General features: G+C 44.2%; 1 protein-coding gene across 6 annotated transcripts in view; it reads right to left on the bottom strand.

Moving 5' to 3' along the window:
- Marchf1 (membrane associated ring-CH-type finger 1) overlaps window positions 1–17,972 on the bottom strand; it is a 764,409-nt gene that overhangs the window by 3,712 nt on the left and 742,725 nt on the right. For 4 of the 6 annotated variants that reach the window (XM_036166448.1, XM_036166452.1, XM_036166450.1 and 1 more), the window contains one exon: window positions 7,611–7,758. In XM_036166448.1, coding sequence (XP_036022341.1) covers window positions 7,611–7,758 — 148 coding nt within the window. The remainder of the gene's footprint in view (window positions 1–7,610; window positions 7,759–17,972) is intronic. The other 2 variants (XM_036166451.1, XM_036166453.1) reach the window with 1 other exon arrangement.

Genomic DNA, 17,972 nt, shown 5'->3' with positions numbered 1-17,972 from the left:
GGGAAGGGGGACAACTTAAATGGATTTATGTTATTGGCAGGAAACATCTCCCACTGCTGCTGACACCACCACATTAAATGCTTCTTTCATTAGTCAGATCTGAAACATGTTTACAGTGGGTTAAGAGTACGCAGTAGAACTTATTAGAAAGTTTCTGCATAGCCAAGAAGTTCCCTTCAACTGCTTCTTTCTCATGCTTCATGCGAAGCCCTGCCTGTGTAGTGTTGGAAACCAAGTGTCCTCTGTCATAATACAGGTTCAGGCTGCAGCATGGGCTGTCCCATCCTCTTTATTAACCACCGATTCATTAGAGCCCACCCCGGTGAGAAAAGGATGCAGTTTGTGTCATGAGGTTGACGAACACACAATCCATGACTCCATTAGTGACATTATTTCCTGATAATCTCTGTGAAACCTCATGATTCCTGTCACCATGGCATTTTCGGTCAACCTCTGAAGTTGGTATATAAAGAAAAAAAGATTTTGCTGGCTGAAAAGTCAAATACCTTTTTCAAAATACTTCAAATTGTCTACATAGAATTCCACTAGAAATGCAACTAATGTTAATTAATTCACTTTGGAGCAAATGGAAGGACTGAGAATATGAAATTGGGAGAGGTGCTGGAGACAGTTATAACTTTCCGAGATACTACTGCTTTGGAGAAACATGCTGGGCATTATGGCCCCATGGATCAAACTTAGGTCCTTAGACTTGGCTACAGGCACCTTTACTTGCTAAACCATCTTGCTCCTTTTTGAATAGCCTGCAACTGTCATGTTAGGAAGGCAGGGCCACCGTACTAGATAATTAGAACAGTAACAAAAACCAAGCTGGAGAGATACTCAGCTGTTAATCTTTAACGGGACATGGACTCAGTTTATGTTGTCAAAGCTTGTATATCTAGTTTTCCTTTCCTGCCCTCCAATGTAATGATATGTGCGCGTGCGCGTGCGTGCGCAAACACACACACACACACACACACACACACACACACACACTTAGAAAAATAGCCAAACTCCACACAGCTTAGCTGCATCCACCATTCTAGCTAGCAGTGTCTCCATTGGCAGACAGGTAAAGGAAACTCTGCTTGTCTATGCAGCAGCTGGATGGAGTGCCAGCTCTCTCCAGAGGCAACCGCTGTCTGTAGCCATCAGCCCATCTGGCTCAGGCAGAACAAATGCCTAACAATGCACAGAATGAGGTGAAGTAAACGGCCGCTGTTCTAAGTCAGTATGTGTGGATAGGTTTTTACAACATAGAGACCAGTTGACACACTGCTTAAAAATGGAGGCAAAAGTCTCTCCTACCCATGGGGTTCTTGGTGTCACTTAGTGAATTAGCAGTGTGGTAGAGCAGCAAAGTGCATGCGCTACAGCGGCCTGAGCGACTTTAGTGCTCCATGTCTCTGGCTGACTAAGTTGCATATCGAGAGCAGTGATTTCTGTTGTGCCCACACTCAAATCTTTCTCACTTCCTGTAGGCTCCAACTTCTGGACACCTCCAGAATCCAGGGGTGTCTGAAGTCCAGTTAACTGCCAGCCATGGTATTGGCATAGGGGCAGACCTAGACAGCATCACCATGTGCTCTTGGCATCCCAAAAAAGACCACCAAAAATCAATGAAGAGGTCCTTGAACCTAAGGGGCAACCGTGTGCACTGAATTTGTTACGGAGCTTTTATATCAAGCTTCTAACCAAATGACTGGCTTATAAATTGGGCTGTAGTCCCTGGGCCCTTGCAGATTCATTTGCTTCCTAGAAATACTGTTTCTCAGAAAATGCATTTCCTTTGATTGTAGAATCAGGTTTCTGTCCTCTCTGGCACACAGGATAGGATATCTTTCTATTTCTCAGTAAATCAAATTGGAGAAACCAGAAGGTTCTAGATAGGCTTGTATTATAACTGTAGATTGGACAAATTGTGTATTTTCTCATCTTTAAACCAGCAATCTCTCTGTATGTCTTTTTTTAGGTTTGGTATTTCTTATTGCCCTGTATATCTTGTCATTCGGCTGGAAACATCTAGGATGTGTCTAGAGCCTTTAAATCACTCAGCAGCAGAAAAGAAAGAACCCAGAAGCTGTAGGAACACTGCATGTCTTGATGACCGTCTCACTATTAAGCTGGAATGGGTTGGGCTGGTGTTTTCCTTACACAGTTACAAGTATGACTGCATACAGGAAGCATTTGTGGGTTGATGCTCTCCACTTTCCCCTTTACAGCTGTGTAAGTTAAACAACACAGTATATATTTTTCCTTACTTTCTTTCAACATTCTAATTAAGTTCTTAAATAATATTAAAATTTAAAATTCAGTGTAAATAAACTATGAATGATGTGGCATTCCACTTATATAAACACATTTCAATTAACCTCATGTAGAAACCCAGTTCATGATGTCTGAAAACGAGTCCTGTAATAAGTCTAGGAGGCAGAGAGTCTTATCTTTCTTGGTTTTCCAAATGAGGAAAACCTCTCTATGCTTTTCTTCAAATGAGGAAGCTATGCTTTGGAGAGATGATTTTCTTCAGTATCACTGCCAGTGAAGAAGGCGGAACTAGAGCCCTGGCCTGCCAGCAACTGCTAGCCAGTGTCTGTCACATTAGGGGACTGATCTCTAGAAGTCAGCTTTACAGCTGCGGCTGTGGCTAGTGAACTGCTTTGAGCTTCCACCAATACTAAGTGCTCTCTGAATAGTAAGACAGGGTCCCGGCTTAGAGGAGCTGCTGCTAGCACTGGGCTGTCTGGCACCTAAAGATCAGCACTGAGAACACAGCAATATTCTAAAAGAAAAATCCCTGTAGAAGAGACACCCAATTCACAGTACAAACTTCTGTGGCTTAAAAAAAAAAAAAACAACAACAACAAACCTTTTTCTTTCTCTTTTCTTTTGACAAGGTTTCTCTGTGTAGTTTTGGTGCCTGTTCTGGAACTTGCCTCTGTAGACCAGGCTGGCCTCAAACTCACAGAGATCCGCCTGGCTTTGCTTCCCAAGTGCTGGGGTTAAAGGCATGTGCCACACCCACTCCTTCCTTCCTTCCTTCCTTCCTTCTTTCCTTCCTTCCTTCCTTCCTTCCTTCCTTCCTTCCTTCCTTCCTTGTTTTAATGAGATAATATACTGGGTTATTTGTCTAGAACAAGTAAGGAAGAAGCAGGAGAGTCAATCACTGCTCAAGTGAAAGAGAGGGCAACAGCTCTGATTTAGATTGTTCACGTGAGGAAGAGGAGGCAGGAGATCCATGGAGGAGGGCACTGGACACGTCTAATCTAAAAGAACACCATCTTAACCGCACACAGGGCTTGTTTTCTATCCTTGTCGCTACAGTCAAATTCGCTCTTTTTTTTTTGAGCTGAGGATCGAACCCAGGGCCTTGCGCTTGCTAGGCAAGCACTCTACCACTGAGCTAAATCCCCAACCCCAAATTCGCTCATTCAGACTCAATGTCAGTTCTGGTTGGAAAGGACAATTTGTTCCTCTTTAGAAATTTCTGGAGGTTTTCAAGCTGGATTTAAAATATTCTAGCCTTCTAAATGATGCAGTCCGCTGGGCGGTGGTGGCACACACCTTTAATCCCAGCACTTGGGAGGCAGAGCCAGGCGGATCTCTGAGAGTTCGAGGCCAGCCTGGGCTACAGAGTGAGTTCCAGGAAAGGCACAAAGCTACACAGAGGAACCCTGTCTCAAAAAACCAAAATAAATAAATAAATAAATAAATAAATAAATAAATAACAATAATAAAAAATAAAAATAAAATTTAAAAAAATGATGCAGTCCTCCTCCAGTAACTTCAAGGGTAAATCCAGGATCAGCCTTCACCACGCCTGAGGAAGATTAAGATGCTAACAGCTCACACAGATACCAGCGTCTCCTCACCATTTATGTGGAGAAGAAAGGCTTCAGACAACTCCAACAGAGGCACATGCTGCCCCACCATGCATGGGGAAAGGCTTCCGGTGCAAGAGGGTTGTAAATACAGGTGCCTCTCTTTGTGAGTCGTCTCATGTAGCCTGCACTGGCCTTGAATTTACTCTGTAGCCCCAAATGACTGAACTTCTGATCCTCCTGCCACTCCCCTTTGCTGTCCTCACACCCTGTGTATGTGGTAATGGTGACCAACATCATGAATGCTACCAGGCACTCTACTAACTGAGCTACATCACCAGCACCAAAGTCTTTAATGGGAAATTTGAGTTCTGTAGGGATATTCGTGGTCGAAAGTATTGTACGTGTGCTGGGCTGCAGAGCCGGAGCAGTGCCTCATGACCAATGCTTTGAGGAGCCCAGAAGATCCTAAGTGAATCGCAGACCATTGAACACTGAGTTATTGAGCAGTGAGGACTGTTACCCGGAAGGGTAAGCTGAAATCAACCCTCTCCTCCCCAACTTTTGGTCGGTGTTTCATCACAGCAATAGAAAGCCCCATGTGAAAATGATAAAGAAGCATTTCAAAGAAAATTCTACAAACTAGAGCGGGAAAGCTTGGGTACATGCTTCTGCACACTGGCTGGGTCACTTGCCAACTCCCACACAGCGATGTGGTGACCAGGAATAACACCCTCCTATGCTGCCCTTAGCCAGCTTTGAGCAAGAAAGGGAGACAAGTAAACAATTAGGTTAACGATGCGGTCTTTGGTCAGGCTGTCAGCATGGCTGCATGACACACTCGCATGGAGTAAGTCTAGGTGTCCAGGGAGACACAGCAGGCTCTGCCGTGTTAGAGAAACTCCACAGACCCTTCAACATCCAAGGGAGGTGGAGGGCTACCAAAAGGTAAGTGCCGAAAGGTAAGTGCCTGCCAGGGGATGGCTTTAGGATTTCCACAGGCCTGAGAAATGCTTGTCCGGTTTGAAAGCTGGATTGCTGGGGGCTCCACATCAGTTTCACATACAGAGCTCTAGCGGAGTAGAAGGCTAGAATGTGTAAGAGTTCCCAGGAAGTGGTAATGCTGCTGGTCCTGGGGGAATTGTGAGTTGAGTTTCCTAGGAGTTAGGTTAGGGATGTGTGTGGAAATACAGTCTCTCTCTTTTTCTTTCTCACCATGCATGCGTGTGTGTGTGTGTGTGTGTGTGTGTGTGTGTGTGTGTGTGTGTGTGTTTGTGTTGGCCAAGAGAATCTGGAAAGAATTGTTTTACATAAAGGAAAAAAGCTGAGCAGGGATTTAGAAATAGAGTCTCTGGGAAAGATAGATGTTTGATGTAATTGGTGACACCTAGGACCTTGGGGCACCATCGGGGTTACATACTAATAATATTGACTAAGTGGGGATAATGTTCGGATTCATGATTGTGTATTTTGTGGTAGTTAATGAACACGAGTTGAAGGTGGGGAGAGTGGAGATCTAGGTAAGAGGCTTTGGCTATTTTTGTCTGAAAACAAATTTCCCATGAATATTCTTAGTGGGGAAGGAGATACATGGAAAGAATCCAGGGCTATGAAGCAGAACACATAGGATCTGGTGGCTGATTTCAGGGAGAAGACAGACTGACCAGGGAAAGGAGAGGGGAGTCCAGTTGTTAGAGATGCCTTTCTCATGGTGCTGATGTTGAATGTGGAAGATAGTGTGGACACACCGAGCTTGAGTCCCTGGAAGACTTTCAGAAGGGAGATGCAAGCTTTGGGGCATATTATGAGCTGGGTATAAAATTGGGGTGGTGGTTATCAGCATGCAAGCAGCAACTAAAGATATAAGAACAGAGGATGACCACTGGAGCATGGGCAGGAGACAGAACCAAGGAGAGTGTGGGTGTCTTGGCTTCTACGTTTGAGACTATCAAGCTCCTTACTGAAATAGTCACAACTCACATGTCTCAGTTATCAGGCAAGCACAGCTGACTAAATCTGAGTGTTTTCCCATGGGAATCTTGTCTGGATATAACATAGGTGAAATGAAGTCCTGCTTCTTGTCCACCACAATCTGACCAAGTCAGGAGAATGTCTAGTCATAGAAATACTTATTTCTCCAGTGGGGGTTTTACATAGCCATCTAAGAGTAGGAAGTCTCTGGCCAGGAGTCATCAGATCTTCTCTGCCCTGCCTAGCTAGGAGCATACTTGACTCCTAAGGGGGAGAATTGGGTGATGTGAGATGGGGACACTCTGCTTTTCACTTAGGCATGGTTGGATGTCTGGTACTTGTTATGTGCAATTATTGTTTTAAGGCCTTACCTTCAGGGGATAAGAATTTATTTAACCAGATTTAATATGACACCTTAGAAGCAAGAAACTCTGGGGAGAGTCATAATATGCTAGAACAGAAGTTTGCTGTAACTGATGCAGTTTATAAATGAGTTAATGTTACATAAATGAATTCTAAAAAAATCCCATCCTACCTGTTTCTCTGGTATTTAGGCTTGATATAGGCTTTTCTTATGTTTTTGTTTTTAAAAAAGAACACTAGGATCTTCAAAGCTTTCTCTAGCTCATCTTCCCCTAACCAACTGTGCACGCCAGGAGCCCTGTAGGCCTGGAACCTTCCAAGTCAATCCCACTTCAGGAGTTCCTAGTACAGGCATGCTGGTGTGCACTGCTGCCCCCAAGTGGACAAGCCTGGGAAGCCTTTAAACCTAATACATTTTGGAATATCTTTGTAGTCTGGACACCATCCTTCACAAACTGGGCATGGCTAAAATTTTCAACTACAGTGCCAATCCACTGCATCAAATTACCCAGTACATATTCTCCACTACAGAGTTACCTTGTGCCTTCAAAGAAGCAACATGTAGGGTGGTGAATTAAATCAAATTTTAAACTCTCTATTTCTCCTCCTCCTCCTCCTCCTCCTCCTCCTCCTCCTCCTCCTCCTCCTCCTCCTCCTTCTCCTCCTTCTCTTCCTCCTCCTCCTTCTCCTCCTTCTCCTCCTCCTCCTCCTTCTCCTCCTCCTCCTTCTCCTCCTCCTCCTCCTTCTCCTCCTTCTCTTCCTCCTCCTCCTTCTCTTCCTCCTCCTCCTTCTCCTCCTCCTCCTCCTCCTCCTCCTCCTCCTCCTCCTCCTTCTCCTCCTTCTCTTCCTCCTCCTCCTCCTCCTCCTCCTCCTCCTCCTCTTCCTCCTCTTCTCTCTCTCTCCTTTCCCCTCTCTCTCCTCTTCTCTTCTCTTCCCCCTCTTCTTTTCCTCCTCTCTTCTCTCTCTCCTCCCTCCCTTCCTCCCCCGCCCCTCTTTCTTGTTCTTGTTCTTTGTTTCTTTGTGTAGTCCCAGCTTTCCTGAAATTCACTCTGTAGATTAGCCCGGCCTCAAATGCAGAGATCTGCATGCTTCTGCCTCGGTAGTGCTGGAATTAAAGAATGCGCCTCTACAGCCCGGGAACTCTCCCCTTTTCTAACAATTGGTGTTTGTGCGTCAGACAGGCCCCGATGCTCCGGGAAGTCTAAGTGGTGAATGCTATCCATGTATTCACCCAAAGTTTCACCAGCACCTAACACATCCCAAGTCCTTACTTGGGATCCCAAGTGGTCCATGCTTTTTAGACAGAGTTGGTCCAAGAGGTAACTGGAGAAGGTTTGACTGCCAGCGCCGGCCTTGCTCAGGTGTCCCACCTGGAAACTTCCGCCAACAGCGCCCTGCCTACGCCATGGTGAGAATCCTGGGAAGGGGGACGGAGGGGAGGCATATCCTTACCATTGTCGTTACCTTGCTTGATTTCCTCCGCTGTCCGATCGATCAACACATACAGGGACCACACCACACAGGTGACGGCGATGACGTGGAACGTGACGGAGCAGAATATTTTCCTTCTTTCACTTGTGGTCATCTGGAGCTTTTCCCACTGCAAACAGAAACGAGTCACTCACCACCACGTTTATAACCAGAACATTCTGCTCTCAGTTTATGTTCCAGACAGGAACCTGCAGTGCAAAGTAAACATCATGTTTTCAATTTTACACCATACTGCTATATTCAAGTAAGTCCCTGCATTCGGAGAGAGAGGAAAGTATCACTGACACAGGAAACAGAACTTGATTCGTAAAAATGATTTCCTAGCCGGGCGGTGGTACACGCGCCTTTAATCCCAGCACTCAGGAGGCAGAGGTAGGCGGATCTCTGTGAGTTCTAGGCCAGCCTGGGCTACAGAGCGAGATTCAGGAAAGGCGCAAAGCTACACAGAGAAACCCTGTCTCGAAAAACAAAACAAAACAAAACAAAACAAAACAAAACAAAACAAAAAAATGATTTCCTAATCTCCAAATGGATGTGTAGTCAGTTTGTATCTCATTCTGTAATAGGAACTGGTAAGTTCCAGATTCAGTGAGAAACCCTGTCACAAACCAAAACAACAACACAGTGGAGAGCGGTGGAGGAAAACACCCAATGTTGTCACTAGGCTTTCACACAACCACACACGTGTGTGTACATGTTGCAGTCATGTGCACATACACACATGTGTAAATAAATAAAATAGTATGTTTTTTCTTTTCTTTTCTTTCTTTTTTTTTTTTTTTAGAAAACGTTCCCTTCCAGCTTCAGCCTGTTGTGGTACTGTCTTACAAGCAGTGACCAGCAGCTTTTGCTACGTGGATCACCATATAAATGGGCAAGTGTCACCTGCTTGATAGGATCATTGAACAAGGATTTTAGTTCTGTAAAGTTAATTGGAATAACATATAAACCAAAGAATATTACCATTTGCCAATAGCATTTTGTGATTTGATAAATATTTTTCAAGTCACCGTGGTATCAAAAAAAAAACATGCAAGGTACGTGCAAAAAGTCAATTATTTGTGTACAGAGATTTTCTGTGTTCTAGTTCAGGAGATTAACTTTAGTAAACACACACACACACACACACACACACACACACGCATGCACGCACGCACGCACACACGCACGCACACACACACACATACACGCACATGCACACACACACAGTCCACCCTCCATCAGAAAGCTGGCTTTAAAAAAATCTTAAGAATGGGGCTTCTGAGACTGAAGAGGTGACCCAGTGGTGAAGAATCTCACTGGCTTTGCAAAGGGCCATGGCTCAGTTCTTGGTACCTACATTGAGTTGTTCACAACCAACGATGACTTCACTCAAGGTGATGTAATGCTTTCTGGCTTCCCAGGATAGGAAGGCACATAGATACATATAAATACAAATGAATAAATCTCTTTTCAAAAATTGGGACTTATATCTAAAAAGCACTTTTGTGAAATGAAATACATTGTCCTAAAATCAGTGGGTCTGAAAAAAAAAAAATACCAGGAGTGGATAGGGTAGGACCTATTCATTTGTAGATTCCCGTGCCAGACAATAGGAACGCAGGGGGAATTGGTGAAATTAGAAGTGACATTTTAAGAAGACAGTGTAAGAGGGTTATCAACCTTTTCCATTTTATAAATCCTCATAGGACCATTCAGAAATTCACCACACAATGTAGCTGCAGGGCCACAGCGCCCTCTGCTGTAGAAATACATTATTGCATGTGGTACACTCCACAGGACCTCCCAGAAATCAAGGCATTTATCAATTGTTCATGTCTGCTCAGGTCAGTCTAGAAACTTTTCAACAAAGTTTGCAAGTGTTCATAACAGCAAATTGGTGAAGGAGGTAGGGGCATATGACTCATTTTAGCAAGTTATGAAAGTGCTGTAATTTAATATTTGCAGTGTTGAAATTGAGTTAGTAGCAAACTTGGTCCGTAAAGACTGGGTGGAAATTAAGTGAAACACTGAGAAAATTTACATCGCACTTGTCTTCGTCACCCAACGCCGTGAAGCAGTGTGACTCGTGCTCACAATCCCAGCTGTGCCTTGGGACATTTGGGACATCTCCTGCAGAGGCTCGTCCAGTTCTCACAGCTTTTCCCATCATCAGCACCAGCTCGCCTCCTGGACCTGCAGGTCACCCAGCCCCACCGGTGGGTGTTTTGGATGGGCTGTTGCCACGTAGCCCAGGCTGAGCTTGAATTCACAATCATCCCGCCTCAGTCTTTGGAGTGCTGGTCTCACAAGACGCTGTCCTCATCATGCCCGGTTCCTTTTCCACATCTCTTTAATTCCCCCACTTCTCTGCCTTCCTGTCATGCTAGTCAAGTATTCCTCCAAACCCTGAAAACACTTCAGCTGAGGCTGGCCAAACAAACTCCGAAGAGTGTTAGCATCACCTCCATAGCCGGCCTTGACTTTGCTTTGAGGCTTTGCGTCTCCTGGTCTTAAGTGCGTGTTGTTTTCATCACCCTTGGCCTTTACCCTGAGACTCCCAAACAGCAAAGCCTTGAGTAGAATTATATTATCCCTCCCCCTCCTCCTCCCTTTCCCCCTCTCTCCCTACTTTCTTCCCTAGTTCCCCTATACATCTCCCGGATTTCCAACATAACCCAGAATTTATGGAATCTATACTCTGATAACTCAAATGATGCCCCTTGGTGGCACCAGTCCCCACTGGTCCTTAGTAGTCTTGTGTTTTTGCACGGTCAGGGCTAGGAGTTTCCAGCCATCTGTTTAGACTACTGCTGTAATTTCATTTGCATAAATGCAGAGCTGCATTTCAACTGTTTAAAATTTTCCAAGTCTCCTTGTATTATTACTGTGGAGATTGTCGAATATATCAGCTCTAAAACACATTGCAATCTGCAGACACCTTAGCACGCCGATACATTATGTGAGAGTTTATGCACACCTTTCAAAGGTTCTGTGACATTACACGTTGGAGAAGTTTCTTCAGATTCCATTCTAGAGTGGTAGTTGCGAAGAGTGTTCCCCAGCACCAGTCAGGGAGCTGGGGAGCCTGTTAGTAATCCAGTGTCTGGGACCCCACCTCACACTTACTGAATTGGACATTTTGGCAACAGGGCTCCTGTAATCTGAGTTTTCTTCAATTATTTGTTCAGTGAATGAGTGTGCACACGTGCCACAGGGTGACTGTGGAGGTCATAAGGCAGCTTTAGCTTTCGATTGTGTGGGTTCTTGCAATCAAATGCAGGTGCCCAGGCTTGGCAGCAAGGGCCTCCCCGGACCGAGCCATCCCTCAGGCCTGTGGCCTTGGTATTAGAAAGCCTTCTGGTTATTGTGACGCAGCTGGAAGTTTGGGGTCCTCCTGTCTAATGAGGGTCTTTTGTAGACCAGTAGAGTGGCCTTGACGGAATACAGAAATGGCACTTGTCACCCCCTGTCACAAACTACTTACTAGTTAAGGGAGGGTGACTGAGTCAGCAGGAGCCAGCTGTCTATAGTGCAAATACATCATGCTGAGTAGAGAAATCATGTAACCAGTGAATATGTTTAGAGTGACATGGGGGGCAGTCAGTTCATTACCCACTAAAACAGGCAGTTTCACTGTGATTTTAGTTTTACTTTCCAAATTAACACCCAAGTGATGGGAAAAGTTATTAAAATAGCATTGTATTCGTTAACAGTCTCAAGGACTTTGGGAGGGACCCAAGTCACAGAGGCTGAACAGTTGTGAGAGATAACTCTTGAGATAAAACGTCACAGCTACACCTGTAGCCAACAAACACCAGAAGAGAAAGTTTCAGACCTTCAGCGGAATTCCTGAAAGTTTGGTGGGCGCTAGGAAACAGGAAAGCCAGCCTGAGATGCAGTGGCTGGTTGAGGTTGCTGGATGACTGAGGCAGTCAGTTACTGTCACAGAGAGTCAGAAAGTACCTGATGTGAACCTGGCCGTTGACAGAACTACACATACCTATCCACACGGATTCCCTGGTTTTGTTTCTCATAACTAAACCCTTTCATGTGAATGTTAAAAATTGTTTGGCGTCTCTGTACATGGCCCATAGTGAAGGGACTCTGTGTGTGTGTGTGTGTGTGTGTGTGTGTGTGTGTGTGTGTGTGTATCTGGTCCCTCTGTTTCTCTTGATAATAGGGAGAAGAAGAAAGTGTTTTTGTATCAAAACATTGCAAGGAAGCACATCTAAAGAAATTTTAAGTGGAAACAGGAAGAAATGGGCCACATATCCAGAGAGGCCTGTGAAATACCTAATCAAAATAGAAATGTTGTGTTGCCATTTGAGAAGTTTGTACATGGGTTAGTTTAGGATCGGAGGAAGTAGTTTTGGATATCTGGCGGAAGTAAAGACAATACCGCAGGCAGTTAGTTAGCTGTCTTACTAAAAAGGACAGCTTAACTTTACTGTAAGGGAGAAGTTGAGAATCTCATTGCTCAACTGCTCAAATTGAGCCTCCTTTGGCCTTTTGAACTCCTGAGTAATAGGAGTTCCACAACAAGGCAAGGGATAAGAGAGAATGTGCTCTGTTCTGGGAGGCTACCATAATTATAAGTAGTTTCCAGTGTTAGTTGTTATGGTGATTAATCTGGATTGTCAACTTGATGGCATTTGAAACCAGGGAGAAACATCTCCAGGCATGTCCATGAGCGATTATTTAGATTTGGTTAATTGACATGGGAAGATCTACTCTGAATATGGGCAGTTCTTACTGCAGAGATAGAGATAGAGACAGAGAAAGACAGAGACACAGAGAGAGACTGAGCATAGGCAGGCACTCATTGCTCTCTGCTTCCTGGATGTGGACATCACGTGACCAGCCACATCCTGTTCCTTCCTCCCCTGCCACAATGGTCTGTATCCCCGGAACTGTGAGCCGGAATCAATCTTAGCATCAGTTGTCACAGCAGTAAGCCAGGAAACTAACACAGCCACGTGACAGAGCCTCGTGGCCTCTTCCCTGAGTACACACAGGCCTTGCTGAAACTGTTACACAGATCGACCGTGCAGTCCTCTGATCCAAGGGATACTTATTAAGATGGAAATTTCTGATCTCAAATTTCAGCTCTGCCACTGAGGACTGTAGGACTCACCTGAGGGTATTTCTGATTTTTTTTCTTTTTGACAGCTAGCATTTTATTCAGATAACCTCATTACATGTGCTCCAAGAGCATTCAAGTAAGAACTCAAATAGAGTCAGATGTTAAAATCAGTCTTCAAACATCATAGCCAATGATGCCATGTTTGCCTGTGATCTTTCTGGTATAAAACCACATGCACACCTCAGTGGCCACCAAACCACTCAGCTTAGCTTCCTTATCTGTATGCCTTAGAAGCTACCAGTTTTAGTACCTTGATTCTCTGTCCTTTCGTTTTCTCATGTCTAAAGTGCTCACAGAATAGCGGGCATTGGTAAGTGATTTAACAAATGTAAACACTGAAAAGTACCTGTAAGTTAAAAAGGATCTGGTAGAGCTGGACAGTGGTGGCACACACCTTTGATTCCAGCACACAAAAAGCAGAGGCAGGTGGATCTCTGGCCAGCCTGGACTACAGAGCACGTTCCAGGGTAGCCAGAGTTGTCAAACAGAGAAACTCTGTCTCAAAATACAAACAAATAAGCAAAGGATGCGGTGAGCGTTTCTCAGTTATAATGTGGACTCTGCAGCCTTATGGTCAAGTGGACTTGGACTGTCCTCATCCTCTGGATTAACTCAGAAAGTTGGTGCCATCTCTGAGTGATGGGGATCAGATCTGATTGTCCAAACCTACTTTGCAACAAGGGCTAGATTTTTCTGACTATCGAACCTCATAACAATAGGATTTATTTTTGTTAACTATAGGGACAAAGAGAAGAGAGGTAATAGGTAAGTTGCTTTGCATATAGTAGTTAGGATCATCTAAAAGGCTATATAGAGATGGCTTCTTTTTCTGTTAGGAGTGAACACAATATATTACAGATAATCCTAAATCCCCTATTTTATGTTTTCTTTTAATGAAAGCTTAAGGGACTCAAACCTCCAAGGTTGGAGATAGAGCTTAGGGGTAGAGTGCTTCCCCAGCACGGATGAGGCCTGGAGTTCAAGTCCATGCACAAACATATACATCCCAAGGCTTCGCTGGGATGTGTTTGTGGCAAGGTTATGTCTCCTGTGTGAAATGCAGAGCTTGGGCTCTGCTGGAAACATCCCAGGGGAACGATTCTGACTGCCTCAGCAATTGCTCTGCTCACGGAGCTTCCTTCCAAGAACATGCTCTTCTTCTCAAAAGGTGGTTCACCTGGATCTTTACAGAGTCCTCTGAACATTCAATTTCCTAAAAATTTTTAAGCCCCAAGAGTGTATTTTCCTGAGTAAGCGCACGGTCGATGCTCCTGCACTTGGAACAGAGAAGCACGTACAAGCGGAAGCAGGCAGCCACAATGTTCTAGTCAACCCCAGCTCCCGGGGTGTCTCTAGAACATCATTTCAAAGTTGCAGGGGAGTAGGAACAGAAGTCCTGCAGTTATGAGCGAGCACAGGTCAGACACACTCACAGTCACACTTTGGAGAGCTGTTGGAGCCAATATGATGGAAACTCCAGAATCCGGGGTGCAGCAGACACCGACAGAGAGCTTTATTTAACCTGGGGCAAGTAACCCGTCCTCCTGAGATCTCAGTTTCCCCTGTAGTAAAATAGGCGAAAACACCATCTGCATGCCAGCAACACGCTCGACCACTGAGCTATATCGGCGCTTCTGCAATGCTGTGCCTTGCGTGGATGAGGTTGGGTCATATATTACATACATATAAATAGCACACTGTAAGTCAGTTAGTCAGCTGGGATTCCCAGCTGACAATGTGAAACAAAATTCCAGTAGGTCCACAGTAGGCTTTGAACAACTGTAATAATTCTTTGAATTAATTTCATTGTAGCAAACTTGATTTGCCTGGGTCCCCGCCATTTCCTCCACTTCACTCATTTACATAACCCTCTCCGTGTCTGTGGACAACTCAATTTGTGAATCTTCAAGGGACTGAAGAGCCAACCAGCATTAAGCAAAGTTTGTCAGGAGTTCGGAAGTGCGCAGGCCTCCAGTCCCTTGTGTGAAATGACAGCGTGGCTGTCAATCACCTGTGTATAATCTTCGGTATACTCGAAGTCGTCCCAGAGGGATTGCATTTCCTCAAATGGATACAAGACTATAGCGTCCAGGCAGTAATGGCAAGAAAAGAGGCTGGGACATGAAAAGTACAGGTGCTCTTTTCCTGTGGATAATTTAAACCCACAATTGAAGGGTCTGCAGGTAGCAGAATCTCAACATGGAAGAGACAACGGTTCTGTGTTGTCAATTTTTCCTAAAATTTCCTCTCTAAAATATGTGTACTTACATAAACCTACGTTATATCTACATGTGTATGGAAATGTGCATAAGCCTGGTGCTAGAGCATCAAGACTTTTTTCCTTATACCTCCCCCCCCCCCATTTCTTCATTGTTTTTCACCAAGACTTTCGTGATGAGTGTTTTTGAGCAAATCTTTGCTATTTGCGTGTAGGGGGAGGGCGCAGCAAAATTTTCCACTAGAGGGCGCAGTGATACCATGAAAATGAATCCCGAAAGAAGAGAAAGCGTTTTTCATTAATCTGTCTTGCGGGGACAATAATACACGCTACTTAGACACATCTACATGGACCTGTTGGGTAAGCAAGCAAAATGGCAAATTTCTAGGCTGCATCATGGATTCATGGCTCGGGATATAAAGCTAGGAATCCGTATTATTAGTGTGAACGCAAATGATTTCGTGTACGGAAAGGGCTGAGAGTTACTTCCCAAAGAAAGGAAGTGTTTAGGGAAATAATTTAGAGAGAGAATGGAATGTATAATAACAATTTTGTATAAGTGGTCCTATTTTCCCTCCTTTTTCATGTGCTCCCCAAATCCACCTATATCTGAGTTGCCATTATCATGTTAAAAACACAAATTAGTTAAAGATCACATTGACAGATTAAATGAAGTTTCTTTAAAAATATTGGCTATTCTGTTCTCTCCCGGAGGTTCTGGGAGCAATACCAAATCCTTTACTTTGGAAAAGAATCAGCATCGCTGCTTCGCGCATGCCGATGCCCTAGCAAATCTACGTCCATGGGACGATCCAATATGCACAGCAGCTTTGTAGGGCACACACAAAAGAAACTATATTGCGTTTCTAATATGGCAGTTTCCTTTTGCAGTAGATGTAAGGACCCTGGGAATCGACACAGCCACGTGTCTGGAAGTTCAACTCTCGGGCTGGTTTCTGCTATGTCTGTCTGTCTGTCTGTCTGTCTGTCTCTGTCTCTCTCTCTTCCCCTCCCCTCCCCTCCCCTCCCTCCTCCTCCTCCTCCTCCTCCTCCTCCTCCTCCTCCTCCTCCTCCTCCTCCTCCTCTTCTTCTTCTTCTTCTTCTTCTTCTTCTTCTTCTCTCTCTCTCTCTCTCTCTCTCTCTCTCTCTCTCTCTCTCTCGTTCCTCTTTAGTGATTCTCCACAGTACCTGTGGGGGCGCCTCAAGCCAGATCCCTTTCTGATCACTGAAGGATCATAACCTTGGATGGAGGAGTTTCTATTTACCAAGGAGACCCACAGAGATTGGGATATTAGAAGAGAGGTTGTTTCTTGGGAGAGAGTCTTTTGATAGTGCCTTGGCTGGGCTGAAACTGTGAGTGTGACCAAGCTGGTCTCAGTCTTGACATAATCCCCCCTACTTTCCCAGTACTGAGACTGCAGGTGTGTACCTGCAGGCCTGGTGAGAAAGACATTATTGATTTATCTATTAATCTATTATTATTTATTTGTCATTCATTTATTATTATTACTTTTTTTTTTTTTTTTTTTTTTGAGACAGAGTCTCTCTACACAGGCCTGGCTGTCCTGGAACTCACTGTATAGACCAGGCTGGTCTGAGACTCAAAGAGATGCTCCTGCTTCCTGGCCTGACAAAAAATATACTTTAAATCATTCACTTTTAATCCCTCATTTTCTAGAAGAAAAAGCCGAGTCCCAGAACGTGAAACTGGGGTGACAGTTTTTTTGTTTGTTTGTTTTTGTTTTTTAAATTAATGAAGAAAGTACCATATTGTACAGGGCACTGCTCTAGGTGTTGGAACAGATCACTGATTAGGGCGGCAGCTGTGGAACTTGCCGTGTTTATTAGATTAAGAGACTGTGTAATTGCACATCAATAAGAGATAATAGGCTTTGATTTTATAAGTGCTTATGTTGAACTGCATTTCATTGTGTTTGAAGATGTCATTCTCAAACATTCCTTTAGGTGGCAGCAAAGAGAGAGAGAAGTTTCTCCTTAGGCCCCGCTGTCACACACACACACACACACACACACACACACACACACACACACACACACCTGCAGTCCGCTCAAATGGAGAGTCCTTTGTCTCTGTTTATTTTTGTGGATCAAAAACATCCTTACCTTCCCATTCTGTCCCGACTCAATGCCACTGTCATATCTCAGTATGGCACAGAAAATTCAATGAAAGTTGAATTTTTTTTTTTTTTTTTTTGCTGTCTTTTAAGCACTTAATTTTGAAACAAATCTGAAACATTTATATTGTATTATCTTAAAGGGAAGAAAGTTCAGTTTTTCTCTGTAACTCACTGAATCAGGTTTTAGATCTAGTAACATGTTTAAATGTCTCAGTTAAATTACCTAGAATCAGTTTTTTAAGTATTTTGATATGATGCATGACTTTTTTAACTTGACATTTTAGTCTCCATTCTCTTTGTATTTGTTTTTCAAGATAAGGTTTCTCTGTGTAACAGCTCTAGCTGTCCTGGAACTCATTTTATAGACCAGCCTGCCATTATGAGACACAGCCATAGAACTCCCTCCTGAACCTGAAGATCATTCCTTTTTCTTCCCTCCCTCCCTCCCTCCCTCCCTCCCTCCCTCCCTCCCTCCCTTCCTCCCTCCCTCCCTCCCTCCCTCCCTCCCTTCCTTTCTTCCTCAAACCACTGGGGTTTCTAAGAGGGTACAATTTCCTCATAAAAACTGCACGCAGAATATTGTGTTTATTTTTTCTGGGGACCGAGCATGGCTTTTCATGAGTTCTCTCAGAGAGAACTGACACATGTTTCATATTAGAAGGCTTTTCCTTATACTGTATCACCATGAGTTAATATAAATATGAGCCTGCAAAAAATAGGGAGGCATTGGGCTGGGTTTGTGGTTCAGAGACTTGATGTGTTTGGAAGAACAGAGTATCTTTGTGGCCACAACTGGACAGATGTCCTCATTTGCCATGAGCACAATGGGTTCCACATCTCAG

Source organism: Onychomys torridus, chromosome 17, assembly GCF_903995425.1.
Source record: "Onychomys torridus chromosome 17, mOncTor1.1, whole genome shotgun sequence".
NCBI classification, from domain to species: Eukaryota; Metazoa; Chordata; class Mammalia; order Rodentia; family Cricetidae; genus Onychomys; species Onychomys torridus.
Note: the sequence above shows the minus strand (reverse complement) of the source record. Positions and strands in the feature narration are given on the sequence as shown.